Below are 15,000 nucleotides of genomic sequence, written 5' to 3' on the forward strand. Positions count from 1 at the left end.
AAGCCGTCATTGAAAATAAGAATTTGTTCTTAACTGACTTGCCTGGTTAAATAAAGGTAAAATAAATAAACAAATAAATATGCCTCCGATTGTGTGTGTTTGCGCGTCGCAAAAGCAATTCCAATTCCGTACTGATAAGTCCAGAGGTTTCTTTTCTTTTTCACTACAAACCCTATCAACTTCCCCAATATGGCTGCTCCCCCTCTCCCTCTACCCCCTCTCACTCTACCCCCTCTCACTCTACCCCCTCTATCCCCTCTACCCCCTCTCCCTCTACCCCCTCTCCCTCTACCCCCTCTCCCTCTACCCCCTCTCCCTCTACCACCCCCTCTCCCTCTACCTCCCTCTCCCTCTACCACCCCCTCTCCCTCTACCACCCCCTCTCCCTCTACCCCCTCTCCCTCTACCCCCTCTCCCTCTACCACCCCCTCTCCCTCCCCTCCCTACCACCCCCTCTCCCTCTACCCCTCTCCCTCTACCACCCCCTCTCCCTCCCTCTCCCTCTACCCCCTCTCCCTCTCCCTCTACCACCCCCTTTCCCTCTCCCTCTACCCCCTCTCCCTCTACCCCCTCTCCCTCTCCCTCCCTCTCCCTCTACCACCCCCTCTCCCTCTACCCCCTCTCCCTCTACCACCCCCTCTCCCTCTCCCTCCCTCTCCCTCTACCCCCTCTCCCTCTCCCTCTACCCCCTCTCCCTCTACCCCCTCTCCCTCTCCCTCTACCCCCTCTCCCTCTACCCCCTCTCCCTCTACCCCCTCTCCCTCTACCCCCTCTCCCTCTACCCCCTCTCCCTCTCCCTCCCTCTCCCTCTACCACCCCCTCTCCCTCTACCCCCCCTCTCCTTCTACCCCCCATCTCTGTTTTGATGTTGATTGATCACCTCTCTTCCTCCCGCTCATTAATTTCATCACTTTATCTCCAGCTCTTCATAGGACCAAAAGGTAATAATAAATCCCTCTTCCGTGATCCTTTAACCGAAGCAGTCGCGCGGAAACGCTTAATAACAGCCTACAAATTGAACTTCAATCACCTAATTTTCCTTCAAAGGCCACAGACAGACGCAACACAAGGCGTGCCAAACCAAATGCAAAAACACTATTTTATTCTTCCCTCTTGCCACACCATCCTTAGATGAATTTCCTGATTGACATTGTAAAATAAAGTTTTATTCAATTCTAATAAGCGAAATTGGTTGCTATCTACTATGTAACACCGTTTCCTTTTTTCCCCTCAATGCCAGGAAGTCCTTATCAGCCCAAACACCCGTGCCTCGTCTCCCCAATAGAGAACGCTATTGAGAGACTAATTTATCTTGTAACACACACACACACACACACACACACACACACACACACAGACACACAGACACACAGACACACAGACACACACACACACACACACACACACACACACACACACACACACACACACACACTTATCTTGTAACACTCACAGCACAACTACCCTGCTACTTTGTTCTGCTCTCATGTTAGATGGTATTTTCAATTACATTTGTGTCAGAAACCCAAACGGGTGGTGCTGTGCCCCCAGTCCAGGTCAAACCAGTTTATTCGTCACATGACAGAATATTACAGATGTAAACCGCACAGTGAAAAATCAGACGTACGAAGTAGAAAATCCAGAATAGGATCTTTAAAAAACCACAGCAGCAGCAAGCTTGAGGAGTCGGGGGTGAGGAGGGGTGTGTTGGTGGGTAGTCATTTCTGGAGTGGGGAGGGTGTGATGGAGTAGGTCCATTGGTAGGGACTGGCTGAGAGGTGTGTGTGTGTGTGTGTGTGTGTGTGTGTGTGTGTGTGTGTGTGTGTGTGTGTGTGTGTGTGTGTGTGTGTGTGTGTGTGTGTGTGTGTGTGTGTGTGTGTGTGTAGCCAGGGGGATGGTAGAGGCACATCTCTCCCCCGGTCCCCCTTCATGTGTCCCTCTTCATTCCAGAGTCGTTTGGGTGTCTGACAGAGACAAACGATAGTGCTTCAGAAATGACCAGCAGCCCAGGCACAAACAGGTTGAATAACTCCCAGTGCGGCAGGGAGAGTGAGTGTAATTGTGTGAGAGAGAGAGAGAAAAAATGCCTCACAATCGAGACTCAAAGCCTTTTGTTGTTCTATTTGGCTGCATGCATCCTCTGTGGTGTCAGTCGCTTTGAAATTCAGCTTGGAGTCAGAGAGCTGAATTGATGAGAATTGCTGTACCGGAAACAGGGGACGAGAGTTATATTAAGGCATAATCAAATGCATAAGAGTGAAGATGGCCCTAGCCATGTTATGTTTTTTGCAACTCTGTAGAGCTCTTGTCTTTGAGAAATACAAGATATATGTCAAGATACTGTGCCTTGCGAAAGTATTCGCCCCCCTTGAACTTTGCGACCTTTTGCCACATTTCAGGCTTCAAACATAAAGATATAAAACTGTATTTTTTAGTGAAGAATCAACAACAAGTGGGACACAATCATGAAGTGGAACGACATTTATTGGATACTTCAAACTTTTTTAACAAATCAAAAACTGAAAAATTGGGCGTGCAAAATTATTCAGCCCTTTTACTTTCAGTGCAGCAAACTCTCTCCAGAAGTTCAGTGAGGATCTCTGAATGATCCAATCTTGACCTAAATGACTAATGATGATAAATACAATCCACCTGTGTGTAATCAAGTCTCCGTATAAATGCACCTGCACTGTGATAGTCTCAGAGGTCCGTTAAAAGCGCAGAGAGCATCATGAAGAACAAGGAACACACCAGGCAGGTCCGAGATACTGCTGTGAAGAAGTTTAAAGCCGGATTTGGATACAAAAAGATTTCCCAAGCTTTAAACATCCCAAGGAGCACTGTGCAAGCGATAATATTGAAATGGAAGGAGTATCAGACCACTGCAAATCTACCAAGACCTGGCCGTCCCTCTAAACTTTCAGCTCATACAAGGAGAAGACTGATCAGAGATGCAGCCAAGAGGCCCATGACCACTCTGGATGAACTGCAGAGATCTACAGCTGAGGTGGGAGACTCTGTCCATAGGACAACAATCAGTCGTATATTGCACAAATCTGGCCTTTATGGAAGAGTGGCAAGAAGAAAGCCATTTCTTAAAGATATCCATAAAAAAGTGTTGTTTAAAGTTTGCCACAAGTCACCTGGGAGACACACCAAACATGTGGAAAAAGGTGCTCTGGTCAGTTGAAACCAAAATTGAACTTTTTGGCAACGATGCAAAATGTTATGTTTGGCGTAAAAGCAACACAGCTCATCACCCTGAACACACTATCCCCACTGTCAAACATGGCGGTGGCAGCATCATGGTTTGGGCCTGCTTTTCTTCAGGAGGGACAGGGAATATGGTTAAAATTGATGGGTAGATGGATGGAGCCAAATACAGGACCATTCTGGAAGAAAACCTGATGGAGTCTGCAAAAGACCTGAGACTGGGAGGGAGATTTGTCTTCCAACAAGACAATGATCCAAAACATAAAGCAAAATCTACAATGGAATGGTTAAAAAATAAACATATCCAGGTGTTAGAATGGCCAAGTCAAAGTCCAGACCTGAATCCAATTGAGAATCTGTGGAAAGAACTGAAACTGCTGTTCACAAATGCTCTCCATCCAACCTCACTGAGCTCGAGCTGTTTTGCAAGGAGGAATGGGAAAAAATTTCAGTCTCTCGATGTGCAAAACTGATAGAGACATACCCCAAGCGACTTACAGCTGTAATCGCAGCAAAAGGTGGGCTGAATAATTTTGCACGCCCAATTTTTCAGTTTTTGACGTGTTAAAAAAGTTTGAAATATCCAATAAATGTCGTTCCACTTCATGATTGTGTCCCACTTGTTGTTGATTCTTCACAAAAAAATACAGTTTTATATCTTTATGTTTGAAGCCTGAAATGTGGCAAAAGGTCGCAAAGTTCAAGGGGGCCGAATACTTTCGCAAGGCACTGTATGTCAATATACATTTCAATATTTTTTTCTATCAAAACCATTATATCTCGGTTTGTCAATACAAACTATTATCCTTCAACAGTCCCATCCTTCAGTCTGTTCTTTCTCTCCCTGCTTCATTGGTTCTTGGATTTGTGTGTTCGGAGTCTGACTTCTGCATTAATTCAATAAGCACTCCATCAGGCAGGCCAATCAGAAGAGGCCTCCATCAGGCGGCAGGCCAATCAACAGGGGCCATTTGTGGCCACATCTAGAGGAGGTTGAGGGGAGTGGTGGTGTTTCACCTTCAAGGCCTTCAGGGCCAGTGATGGAGACAGATGGAGGCCTGGAGGGCTGCAGCCACAAACACCTGCAGTCTGGAGCCATTAGGTATAGATGCAATCGGAGACTCTGAGACACTAGGAGGCATACGGTATATACCACCATGGTACACCATGGCCCTTTCAAATAAAGTGTAGAATAAAGTCATATCTACAATTCTCTGGAATATATTTTAGGTACCTTCTCTACTACAGTCATCTTTGTTGACTTGTTTATTACTGTGTTTTGGTCCACTGTCTGACTCCATTCTTCTTTAGTGATTTAATTCTCACTCTCCTCTTCTCTTTATGTGTTTTCTACTGACCCCTCCTCTGTCTATCTATCACAGCCCTATAGCATATGTAGCAATAACTCCAGCCCCGGACAATAACGACCTCACCGCTGCAATTTGTCCAGCAGCCGCTTCGACCAAGTGGGTCATAGGCGGCACACCTTTCTCTCCCCTGGATAGTTTGTCGTGTCACCCTCCAAGCTCTTTCAACTGCAAGGGAAAAGGTGTGTGTGGAGGAGAGGGAGGGAATGTTGACTCAAGCCCTGGAACTTTACAAGACAGGGTTTCTGAAAAACATCGGTCTCAAATATTATATCTGGATACGTTTTTGGAGTGAAGATGAATCGGTCTGGTTCACAATATGATATGAGGTGACGAGTGGCGTCGCTTCTAGACCTGTCATATCTATCTACACCCTGAGAGACTGAGAGTAAAGGTTACTCACCCACCCTCCTGGAACAGAGAATAAAGGTTACTCACCCACCCACCTGGAACAGAGAGTAAAGGTTACTCACCCACCCACCTGGACCAGAGAATAAAGGTTACTTACCCACCCACCCACCTGGAACAGAGAGTAAAGGTTACTCACCCACCCACCTGGAACAGAGAATAAAGGTTACTCACCCACCCACCTGGAACAGAGAGTAAAGGTTACTTACCCACCCACCTGGACCAGAGAATAAAGGTTACTTACCCACCCACCCACCTGGAACAGAGAGTAAAGGTTACTCACCCACCCACATGGACCAGAGAATAAAGGTTACTCACCCACCCACGCACCTGGAACAGAGAGTAAAGGTTACTCACCCACCCACCCACCTGGAACAGAGAGTAAAGGTTACTCACCCACCCACCTGGAACAGAGAGTAATGGTTACTCACCACCCACCCACCTTGAAACAGAGAATAAAGGTTACTCACCACCCACCTGGAACAGAGAGTAAAGGTTACTCACCACCCACCCACCTGGAACAGAGAGTAAAGGTTACTCACCACCCTCCCACCTGGAACAGAGAGTAAAGGTTACTCACCACCCACCCACCTGGAACAGAGAGTAAACGTTACTCACCCACCCACATGGAACAGAGAATAAAGGTTACTCACCCACCCACCTGGAACAGAGAGTAAAGGTTACTTACCCACCCACTCACCTGGAACAGAGAGTAAAGGTTACCCACTCACCCACTCACCTGGAACAGAGTAAAGGTTACTCACCCACCCACCTGGAACAGAGAGTAAAGGTTACTCACCCACCCACCTGGAACAGAGAGTAAAGGTTACTCACCCACCCACCTGGAACAGAGAGTAAAGTTTACTCACCCACCTACCTGGAACAGAGAGTAAATGTTACTCACCCACCCACCTGGAACAGAGAGTATAGGTTACTCACCCACACACCCACCCACCCGGAACAGAGAGTAAAGTTTACTCACCATCTACCTGGAACAGAGAGTAAAGGTTAATCACCACCCACCCACCTGGAACAGAGAGTAAAGTTTACTCACCCACCCACCCACCCGGAACAGAGAGTAAAGTTTACTCACCATCTACCTGGAACAGAGTAAAGGTTACACACCACCCACCTGGAACAGAGAGTAAAGGTTAATCACCACCCACCTGGAACAGAGAGTAAAGGTTACTTACCACACACCCTTCCATCTATCTTTTCACCTCTACATGAAATTGTCTACTGCATTTCTGACCTGATACTTGGTGGAAAGTGACATTTCAGCACTGAGAGATGACATGTAGTGTGGTTGAGGAGGCAGTGTATCTCTCTGTGTGTGTGTGTGTGTGTGTGTGTGTGTGTGTGTGTGTGTGTGTGTGTGTGTGTGTGTGTGTGTGTGTGTGTGTGTGTGTGTGTGTGTGTGTGTGACATGTAGTCTGATGAGTGGTCGGTGTTGACATGTGAACCTGATTGGCCACCCTGTCTGTCTGTCCATCCTTACAGCGGATAGAGAAGTCAGACTGTTCCAACTGTCTGTCTGAGGCGGTTTGTCATGACCTTCAGATCAGACTGGTAAACAGACTCTGACAGACAGGACAGGGCAGGAGACACGCAGACCAGACTGTCATATCTAGTTATTTAGCGGCTGCTTTGTTATACATCGTTGAGATATATTTGTAAGTACACAGTGATGATCATACAATAACACAGTACATTACTAAAATAAACATTTCCCGATCCTCCCCCAGTCCCACAGGCAGTGTTGTTGTGTCATGCTCTGTTGAGGCTGTGGGTTGCAGAGTGGCAGTGTGCAACACAGTCTATTAACACTGATCAAATAGGGTTAATTGTATCATAGGGAGTGGTGGCTGCTGTAGACGGCCATTGCCTGCCTTGTCTGCAGTGTGGAGATCAGTGGCTGAAAGATGACGAGAAGTGATTTTCATAATTGAAAAAAATCTAACTGATGAAGACTCACCTAGATCCACTAAGACTTCATCAAAAATAGAATGATCAAACTGATGAGGGGAAAAAACTGACAAAATACCCATCTTTCTCACCTAGATCCTTCTAAAACCTTCATCAAAAAACACATAATAGTGTCTTTCACAAATAACTTTGACGCCCAATGAAAGAAAATCCCTTCATAAGTCCTTTTGGATATTCTGTACCAGAAGTCACAGCTTGAGGGGTTATTGTGACAGTGTTCCTATGGTGACGGGGCTGATGGGAGGCTGGTACGGTGTGGGGTCGTCCTGGGCCCAGGCTGTTAGGGTAGTGTAGGTGAGAGTCTGGGAGAGAGACGGACGGGCAGGCCAGTCTCTCCTCCAAACCTCTCTAATCCACATTTAATTGAACTCCAGAGACTTTGAAGTGAGAATGTGGTGCAGGCAGATCTTATTCCTCTGAGAGGAGGGCAGAGGGATGGAGAGAGCAGGGGGTAGAAGGAGATGCAGGGAGAGAGAGAGGGGGAGGGAAGTATGGAGGCACCAGAGGAAAGAGAGGGAGGAGAGAGAGAGAGAGAGGGAAGGAAAAATACAGAGAGAGAGTGCCAGGGTGTCCTCAGCTAAGAGCCCCAGCTGCTCCCTTCCACTGCAACCTACCCTTTAATGAGCTCCTTGAAGCTAGTGCTGGAGTTAGCACACTATGCTAGTCACATATTTTAATATTTCTTACCAGTCGGTGCCATACCTCAGTGACCCCTCTTCAATCCCCATGTCCCTTAACACCTAGTGTCATTATAAGAGCTTTGAAACAAAAACGGAGAGGCCCGGGTGAGTAAAAAAAAAGAGAAGAAAAGCTAGTCAACAAAGCACGATAAGTGGGTTAGAGCAGAATCTAAAGATTGGATTAGCTTGAATATGAATCGCAGGAGGCCCGGACCGAGCATCTGTGGCTGTCAGGAGGGCTGACAGGCGTTGAGACAAGTCACTCTGACAACCGCAGAGAGAGAAAGAGAGAGAGAGAGTATCCATTCTCCACAGAGAGAGATTAGGCTCAGCTCATTTTTGCATTTTTGCATTCTTTAGCGTTAGCCGACAAGCTCCTGTTTAACCTTGGTGGCAGTCCCCTTGTTAGAGGAATTCGAGAAAGCAGGTTAACTGACTATTTAGCATAAACTGTGCTGTTGACCCAATAGCACTCTTCATAAAAGCGTTGTCAAACCCAACTAGCTCTCACGGTTGCAAGTCAGAATTAGATGTTAATCCATATTAATTAAATGTCAAATTTTGAAGTTGTTGCAAATGTCAAATTTCGAAGTGTTTAAGGTTAAGTTCCTAAATAACTCAGCATTTTTAAGTTTAGGGTTAAATTTAGGCATTAAGTCAGAAATCTTAAGATTAAGCATTAACTCCGAATGGTTATGGTTATGGTTTGGGATAGGCTTAAAACAAAAATCTCAAAAACAACTTTCTATCGCTGGATTCGAACTTGCAACCTTTGGAGTATTTGAATCGGGCTTATCTCTCTGCCATCCCTATCCACACGTCTGTCCACGCCACAGCATAACCCAAACCTACCTGAAGGTAACAGCACTCACTGCTGCCTCTAGTGGCTGGTTTACACGTCATCTCCCGACGTGGACAGACGTCGAACACTGACTTGTATCACCGGTGACCTGGCTGGTCAAACCCGTCTTAATCTGGTGAAAACTGAGCCATTAAAAACCACAGCAATGGGCGGTTTGTGTTGGCGTTCTAGATTTATCTGAACAACATATCACTGTTTTGTAAACACATTTGACGTTTGCCCTTGTAATTGGTACTCTTCAGGAAAGTAATACTTTTTTAGCTCTGAATATTGGTGCGTACTTGAAATGATCTTGACAATAGTATGCATCTGATTCTGACCATGTCTTTATTTATATTTTAAGCAGAGAGGATACCCGCTGTCTAAATTACTGATGAGCTTTTAGTGAACTAAATGTCTGCCTCGTCCCTCCATCCCCTCCTCCCTCTGAATAGTGAACTAAATGTCTGCCTCGTCCCTCCCTCCCCTCCTCCCTCTGAATAGTGAACTAAATGTCTGCCTCATCCCTCCCTCCCCTCCTCCCTCTGAATAGTGAACTAAATGTCTGCCTCGTCCCTCCCTCCCCTCCTCCCTCTGAATAGTGAACTAAATGTCTGCCTCGTCCATCCCTCCACTCCTCCCTCTGAATAGTGAACTAAATGTCTGCCTCGTCCATCCCTCCGCTCCTCCCTCTGAATAGGGCTCATTCTCTCGTTAAAGGAATCCCTTTTTCATGGAGACTGATCAATATAACACATTAATCCTGCTGTTCGGGACGACGCGTCATTTGGCTGTGATGAATGAACTAACACAGCCTTCTCTCCTCTCTTCTTCTTCTCTCCTCTCTCTTCTTCTTCTCTCCTCTCTTATTCTTCTCTCCTCTCTCTTCTTCTCTCCTCTCTTCTTCTCTCCTCTCTTCTTCTCTCCTCTCTCTTCTTCTCATCCTCTCTTCTTCTCATCCTCTCTTCCTCTCCTCTTTCCTCTCCTTCTCTCTCTTCCTCTCCTTCTCTCTCTTCCTCTCCTCTCTCTTCTCTCGTCTCGTCTATCGTCTCTTCTCTCCTCTCTTCCTCGCTTCTCCTTTCTTTCTGTTGCTTCTCCTCTTTTCTTCTTTCTTCTTTTACTACTTTCTTGTCTCCTGTCTTTGCTCACCTCTCACCCTCATACCTTCCCTCCCTCTCTCCGCTCCCCTCCCTCTCTCCTCTCCCCTCCCTCCCTCCTCCCTCTCTCCTCTCCCCTCCCTCCCTCCCCCTCCTCTCTCCTCTCTCCTCCATCTCTCCTCTCCTCTCCCCCTCTCTGCTCCCCTCCCTCTCTCCTCTCCCCTCCCTCTCTCTGCTCCCCTCCCTCTCTCCTCTCCCCCTCTCTGCTCCCCTCCCTCTCTCCTCTCCCCCTCTCCCCCTCTCTGCTCCCCTCCCTCTCTCCTCTCCCCTCCCTCTCTCCGCTCCCCTCCCTCTCTCCTCTCCCCTCCCTCTCTCCTCTCCCCTCCCTCTCTCTCCTCTCCTCCCTCTCTCCTCTCCCCTCCCTCTCTCCTCTCCCCTCCCTCTCTCCTCTCCCCTCCCTCTCTCCTCTCCCCTCCCTCTCTCTCCTCTCCCCTCCCTCTCTCTCCCTCTCCCCTCCCTCTCTCCTCTCCCCTCCCTCTCTCCCCTCCCTCTCTCCTCTCCTTACCACTCCTCTCCTCTCCAGATCCTAACCTACACAGAGGGCCTTCATGGTAAATGGCTGTTCACAGAGATCAGGGCTGTCTTCTCCAGACGTTACTTGCTACAGAACACTGCTCTGGAGATTTTCATGGCCAACAGAAGTAAGACCCACAACCAGCATATTTTATTCTAATATTAGTCAGTAGAATCACAACCCTTAAATTATGACAAGAGTTTGGATTTGAATCTGAAAGACAAATGAGTGATCTTTTTGAAAGAGTATAGATTTGATGTTGGGATTTATTTCTACATTATTTAGAATTTGAAGCTGCTCCGTTATCTGTAGAAACCAAGCCATGGATTGACAGAACTTGTTTCCCTTCCTCTGTAGCTGCGGTCATGTTCAACTTCCCAGATGCAGGCACGGTCAAGAAGGTGGTCCAATGCCTCCCTCGCGTGGGGGTGGGCACCAACTTTGGCCTCCCACAGACCAGGTCAGTCTATTTTGTTCTCTCTCTCTCTGTCTCTCTCTGCGGTGGAGGGTTGGTATGTGTTCATCCCCACTTTCTCTCGTCAGCTGACACTAAATACTTGTGGGCTTAGCGTGTAACACCGTCACGCTTCAGCACGTTCTGAGAAAACCACCACAGAAAGAGTGGAAAACATATACAGACACACACATATATATACACACACACACACACAGTCCAAGGTATAGAGTGGGCACCCCCCCCCCAACTCTCTCCCTCTTCTCCTCTTGCCTTCTTATGACTGCATGTCTGCAGCACCCTGCCATAGCCAAGTCCAGCCTGTGTACTGCACTGTCATGGCTGTAGCCAAGCCAAAGACAGAATGGAAATTGAGAAATGTCCAAGACAATTCCCAAGGAGTATCCCAGTGTTTTGCTGCATAGTTGGCGTGATAGTGATATGTACCATCCATTTTGTAACCCATGAGAGAGTGTTGAAATATGTGTTTTTGTAAGAGTCAGATTGTGTGTGTGTGTGTGTGTGTGTGTGTGTGTGTGTGTGTGTGTGTGTGTGTGTGTGTGTGTGTGTGTGTGTGTGTGTGTGTGTGTGTGTGTGTGTGTGTGCGCGCAGACATGCTTGTGGGAGGGAGAGCGAGAGTGTGTCAGTCCCATTAATCAACATGGTGTAGCTCAGCCTGGGGGCACTGTGTCTCTTTTGACCTGGAGACAACTGTACAGCCCAGTCCTGTTCTCACACCATCACTACTCCCTCAGCATTACATTATACAGCCTTTACCACAACCTGCAGTACCTCTACCTCAATGTTTACCACAACCTGCAGTACCTCTACCTCACAATGTGTACCACAACCTGCAGTACCTCTACCTCACACTATAATGTTTACCACAACCTGCAGTACCTCTACCTCACACTATAATGTTTACCACAACCTACAGTACCTCTACCTCACACTATAATGTTTACCACAACCTACAGTACCTCTACCTCACAATATAATGTTTACCACAACCTACAGTACCTCTACCTCACACTATAATGTTTACCACAACCTACAGTACCTCTACCTCACACTATAATGTTTACCACAACCTGCAGTACCTCTACCTCACAATGTTTACCACAACCTGCAGTACCTCTACCTCACACTATAATGTTTACCACAACCTGCAGTACCTCTACCTCAAACTATAATGTTTGCCACAACAAGCAGTACCTCTACCTCCCACTATAATGTTTACCACAACCTACAGTACCTCTACCTCACACTTTAACACACCAGTGTTGCAATAACATTTCCCTAACATTCTTTGAGTTTTCTTTAGGTATATCAACTACCTAGGCTTCACCCCAACCTCTTTTCACTATACAGTAATGTCTCAAAAACGTAGGACCTAACATTGACAGCATTTTAAGTACCTATAAGGAAACAAGATTTCCCTAGCAGTTGTTCTCTGGCCAAACCTTCATTTGGTTTAGCATTTGATCAAGACAAAGTAGATTGTGGACTACAGGAAAAGGATGACCAAGCACGCCCCCATTCTCATCGACGGGACTGTAGTGGAGAAGGTTGAGAGCTTCAAGTTCTTTGGTGTCCACAACACCAACAAACTATCATGGTCCAAGCACACCAAGAAAGTAATGAAGAGAGCACGAAAAAAACCTATTCCCCCTCAGGAGACTGAAAAGATTTGACATGGGTCCTCAGATCTTCAAAAGGTTCTACAGCTGCACCATCGAGAGCATAATGAGTGGTTGCAACACTGCCTGGTATGGCAACTGCTCGACCTCTGACCGCAAGGCCCAGTACGTATGGTCCTGCCATCCAGGACCTCTATACCAGGCAGTGTCAGGGGAAGGCCCTAAAAATTGTCAAAGACTCCAGCCACCCCAGTCATAGACTGTTTTCTCTGCTACTGCACGGCAAGCGGTACCAGAGAGTCAAGTCTATGTCCAAGAGGCTTCTAAACAGATTCTACCCCCAAGCCATAAAACTCCTGAACATCTAATTAAATGGCTACCCAGACTATTTTCATTGCCCCCCCCCTCCCTCTCTTTTTACACTGCTGCTACTCTGTTATCTATGCATAGTCACTTTAATAACTCTACCTACATGTACATATTATCTCAATTACCTCGACTAACCGGTGCCCCTGTACATTGACTCTGTACCAGTACCCCCTGTATATAGCCTGTACATTGACTCTGTACCAGTACCCCCTGTATATAGCCTGTACATTGACTCTGTACCAGTACCCCCTGTATATAGTCTGTACATTGACTCTGTACCGGTACCCCCTGTATATAGCCTGTACATTGACTCTGTACCGGTACCCCCTGTATATAGCCTGTACATTGACTCTGTACCGGTACCCCCTGTATATAGCCTGTACATTGACTCTGTACCGGTACCCCCTGTATATAGCCTGTACATTGACTCTGTACCGGTACCCCCTGTATATAGCCTGTACATTGACTCTGTACCGGTACCCCCTGTATATAGCCTGCACATTGACTCTGTACTGGTACCCCCTGTATATAGCCTGTACATCGACTCTGTACCAGTACCCCCTGTATATAGCCTGTACATTTACTCTGTACCGGTACCCCCTGTATAATATAGCCTGCACATTGACTCTGTACCGGTACCCCTGTATATAGCCTGTACATCGACTCTGTACCAGTACCCCCTGTATATAGCCTGTACATTTACTCTGTACCGGTACCCCCTGTATATAGCCTGTACATTGACTCTGTACCGGTACCCCCTGTATATAGCCTGCACATTGACTCTGTACTGGTACCCCCTGTATATAGCCTGTACATCGACTCTGTACCAGTACCCCCTGTATATAGCCTGTACATTTACTCTGTACCGGTACCCCCTGTATAATATAGCCTGCACATTGACTCTGTACCGGTACCCCCTGTATATAGCCTGTACATCGACTCTGTACCAGTACCCCCTGTATATAGCCTGTACATTTACTCTGTACCGGTACCCCCTGTATATAGCCTGTACATTGACTCTGTACCGGTACCCCCTGTATATAGCCTGTACATTTACTCTGTACCGGTACCCACTGTATATAGCCTGTACATTGACTCTGTACCGGTACCCCCTATATATAGCCTTGCTAATATTTTACTGCTGCTCATTAATTAATTAAAACATTATTTTTTTAACTGCATTGTTGGTTAAGGGCTTTTAAGTAAGCATTTCACTGTAAGATCTACACCTGTTGTATTCCACACATGTGACACATACAATTTGATTTGATTTTAGCTGCCTTGTATATAATTCAGAGGTGTTGCCCTAAAGTTTGTTCAGTGTTTTGGAGCTATAAACTGGGAGTTGTAAAGGGGTGATTGGGACTTTCTGCTGGCTTAATGACTATAATCTTACACTGTGACAGTGATTTATACCATCATTTGCCTTTGTTTTAATTGGATTGGGGGTCATTTGTTTAAGTCCCATAGCATACATCATGCTCCAGGGGCCTGCGTGTGTGTGTGCGTGTTGCGGGGAGATCAGTGTGTGTATCTGCTTGAGAAGAAGAATTAACCCTACTCATTGCATATTTGTCTTTTTCATTTAGTGTGCCTAAATATCAATACCTATTTCATATTGGAACATTTGCATTTAGAGACTTTACTAAGACCTTGGACTGAATCAGTTTTATAATTAAAGTTGGAAATCTTGAAACACACCAATCCTCTGGTATGAGTAGGTTATGTTTTCATAGTTCACAGTGGGTCTGAAATGTTGTTCTTTGAAAGTGTTGTCAATGTCTTGTTTGCCAGCACTTATGGACTGGAATACAGCCCGGTATCTAACCAGAGAGCCCGGCATCTAACCCGAGAGCCCGGCATCTCACCCGAGAGCCCGGCATCTCACCCGAGAGCCCGGCATGTAACCAGGCAGTGTGTGTTCTTCCTCCTCCAGGCGTATCTCCCAGGCCAGTCCCAAGCAGCTCTACAAGGCCTCCAATATGACCCAGCGCTGGCAGCGCAGAGAGATCTCCAACTTTGAGTACCTGATCTTCCTCAACACCATCTCTGGTAAGACCAGTGTTACCCCACTGTCACTGGACTGTCACCATAGGGAATGACAACACACCTAGCTACTATGAACATATGTGGTCAATGATGTAAATGATATAAACTCTGTTTGGCCAACATGGTTTCATCCTCTGACTTCATTTTCTTCATAGTTAGTAAAAATATATTCCACATTTAAGCTCTAATTGAAAAGGGAGTTTGGTGTCCAGACATTTAGATTACTAAACATGTTCAGATCTAGAAGTTTGATGATGATGTTGACTAATTTGAGTCTGTTGTGACCCCCCCCATCTCTCCCTCCCCCCCTCCAGGTCGTACG

At 46.6% G+C, this 15,000-nt stretch overlaps 1 protein-coding gene across 1 annotated transcript in view; it reads left to right on the forward strand.

The window, feature by feature from the left end:
* Positions 1-15,000, forward strand: part of LOC118395562 (lipopolysaccharide-responsive and beige-like anchor protein) — a 405,339-nt gene that overhangs the window by 246,687 nt on the left and 143,652 nt on the right. Inside the window, 4 exon segments of the mRNA XM_052464349.1 lie at positions 10,176-10,293; positions 10,524-10,626; positions 14,566-14,681; positions 14,993-15,000. The exon segment at positions 14,993-15,000 is cut by the window's right edge and continues 105 nt beyond it. Of these exon segments, the coding sequence (XP_052320309.1) occupies positions 10,176-10,293; positions 10,524-10,626; positions 14,566-14,681; positions 14,993-15,000 (345 nt within the window).

This window comes from Oncorhynchus keta, chromosome 16 (genome assembly GCF_023373465.1).
Source record: "Oncorhynchus keta strain PuntledgeMale-10-30-2019 chromosome 16, Oket_V2, whole genome shotgun sequence".
NCBI lineage: Eukaryota > Metazoa > Chordata > Actinopteri > Salmoniformes > Salmonidae > Oncorhynchus > Oncorhynchus keta.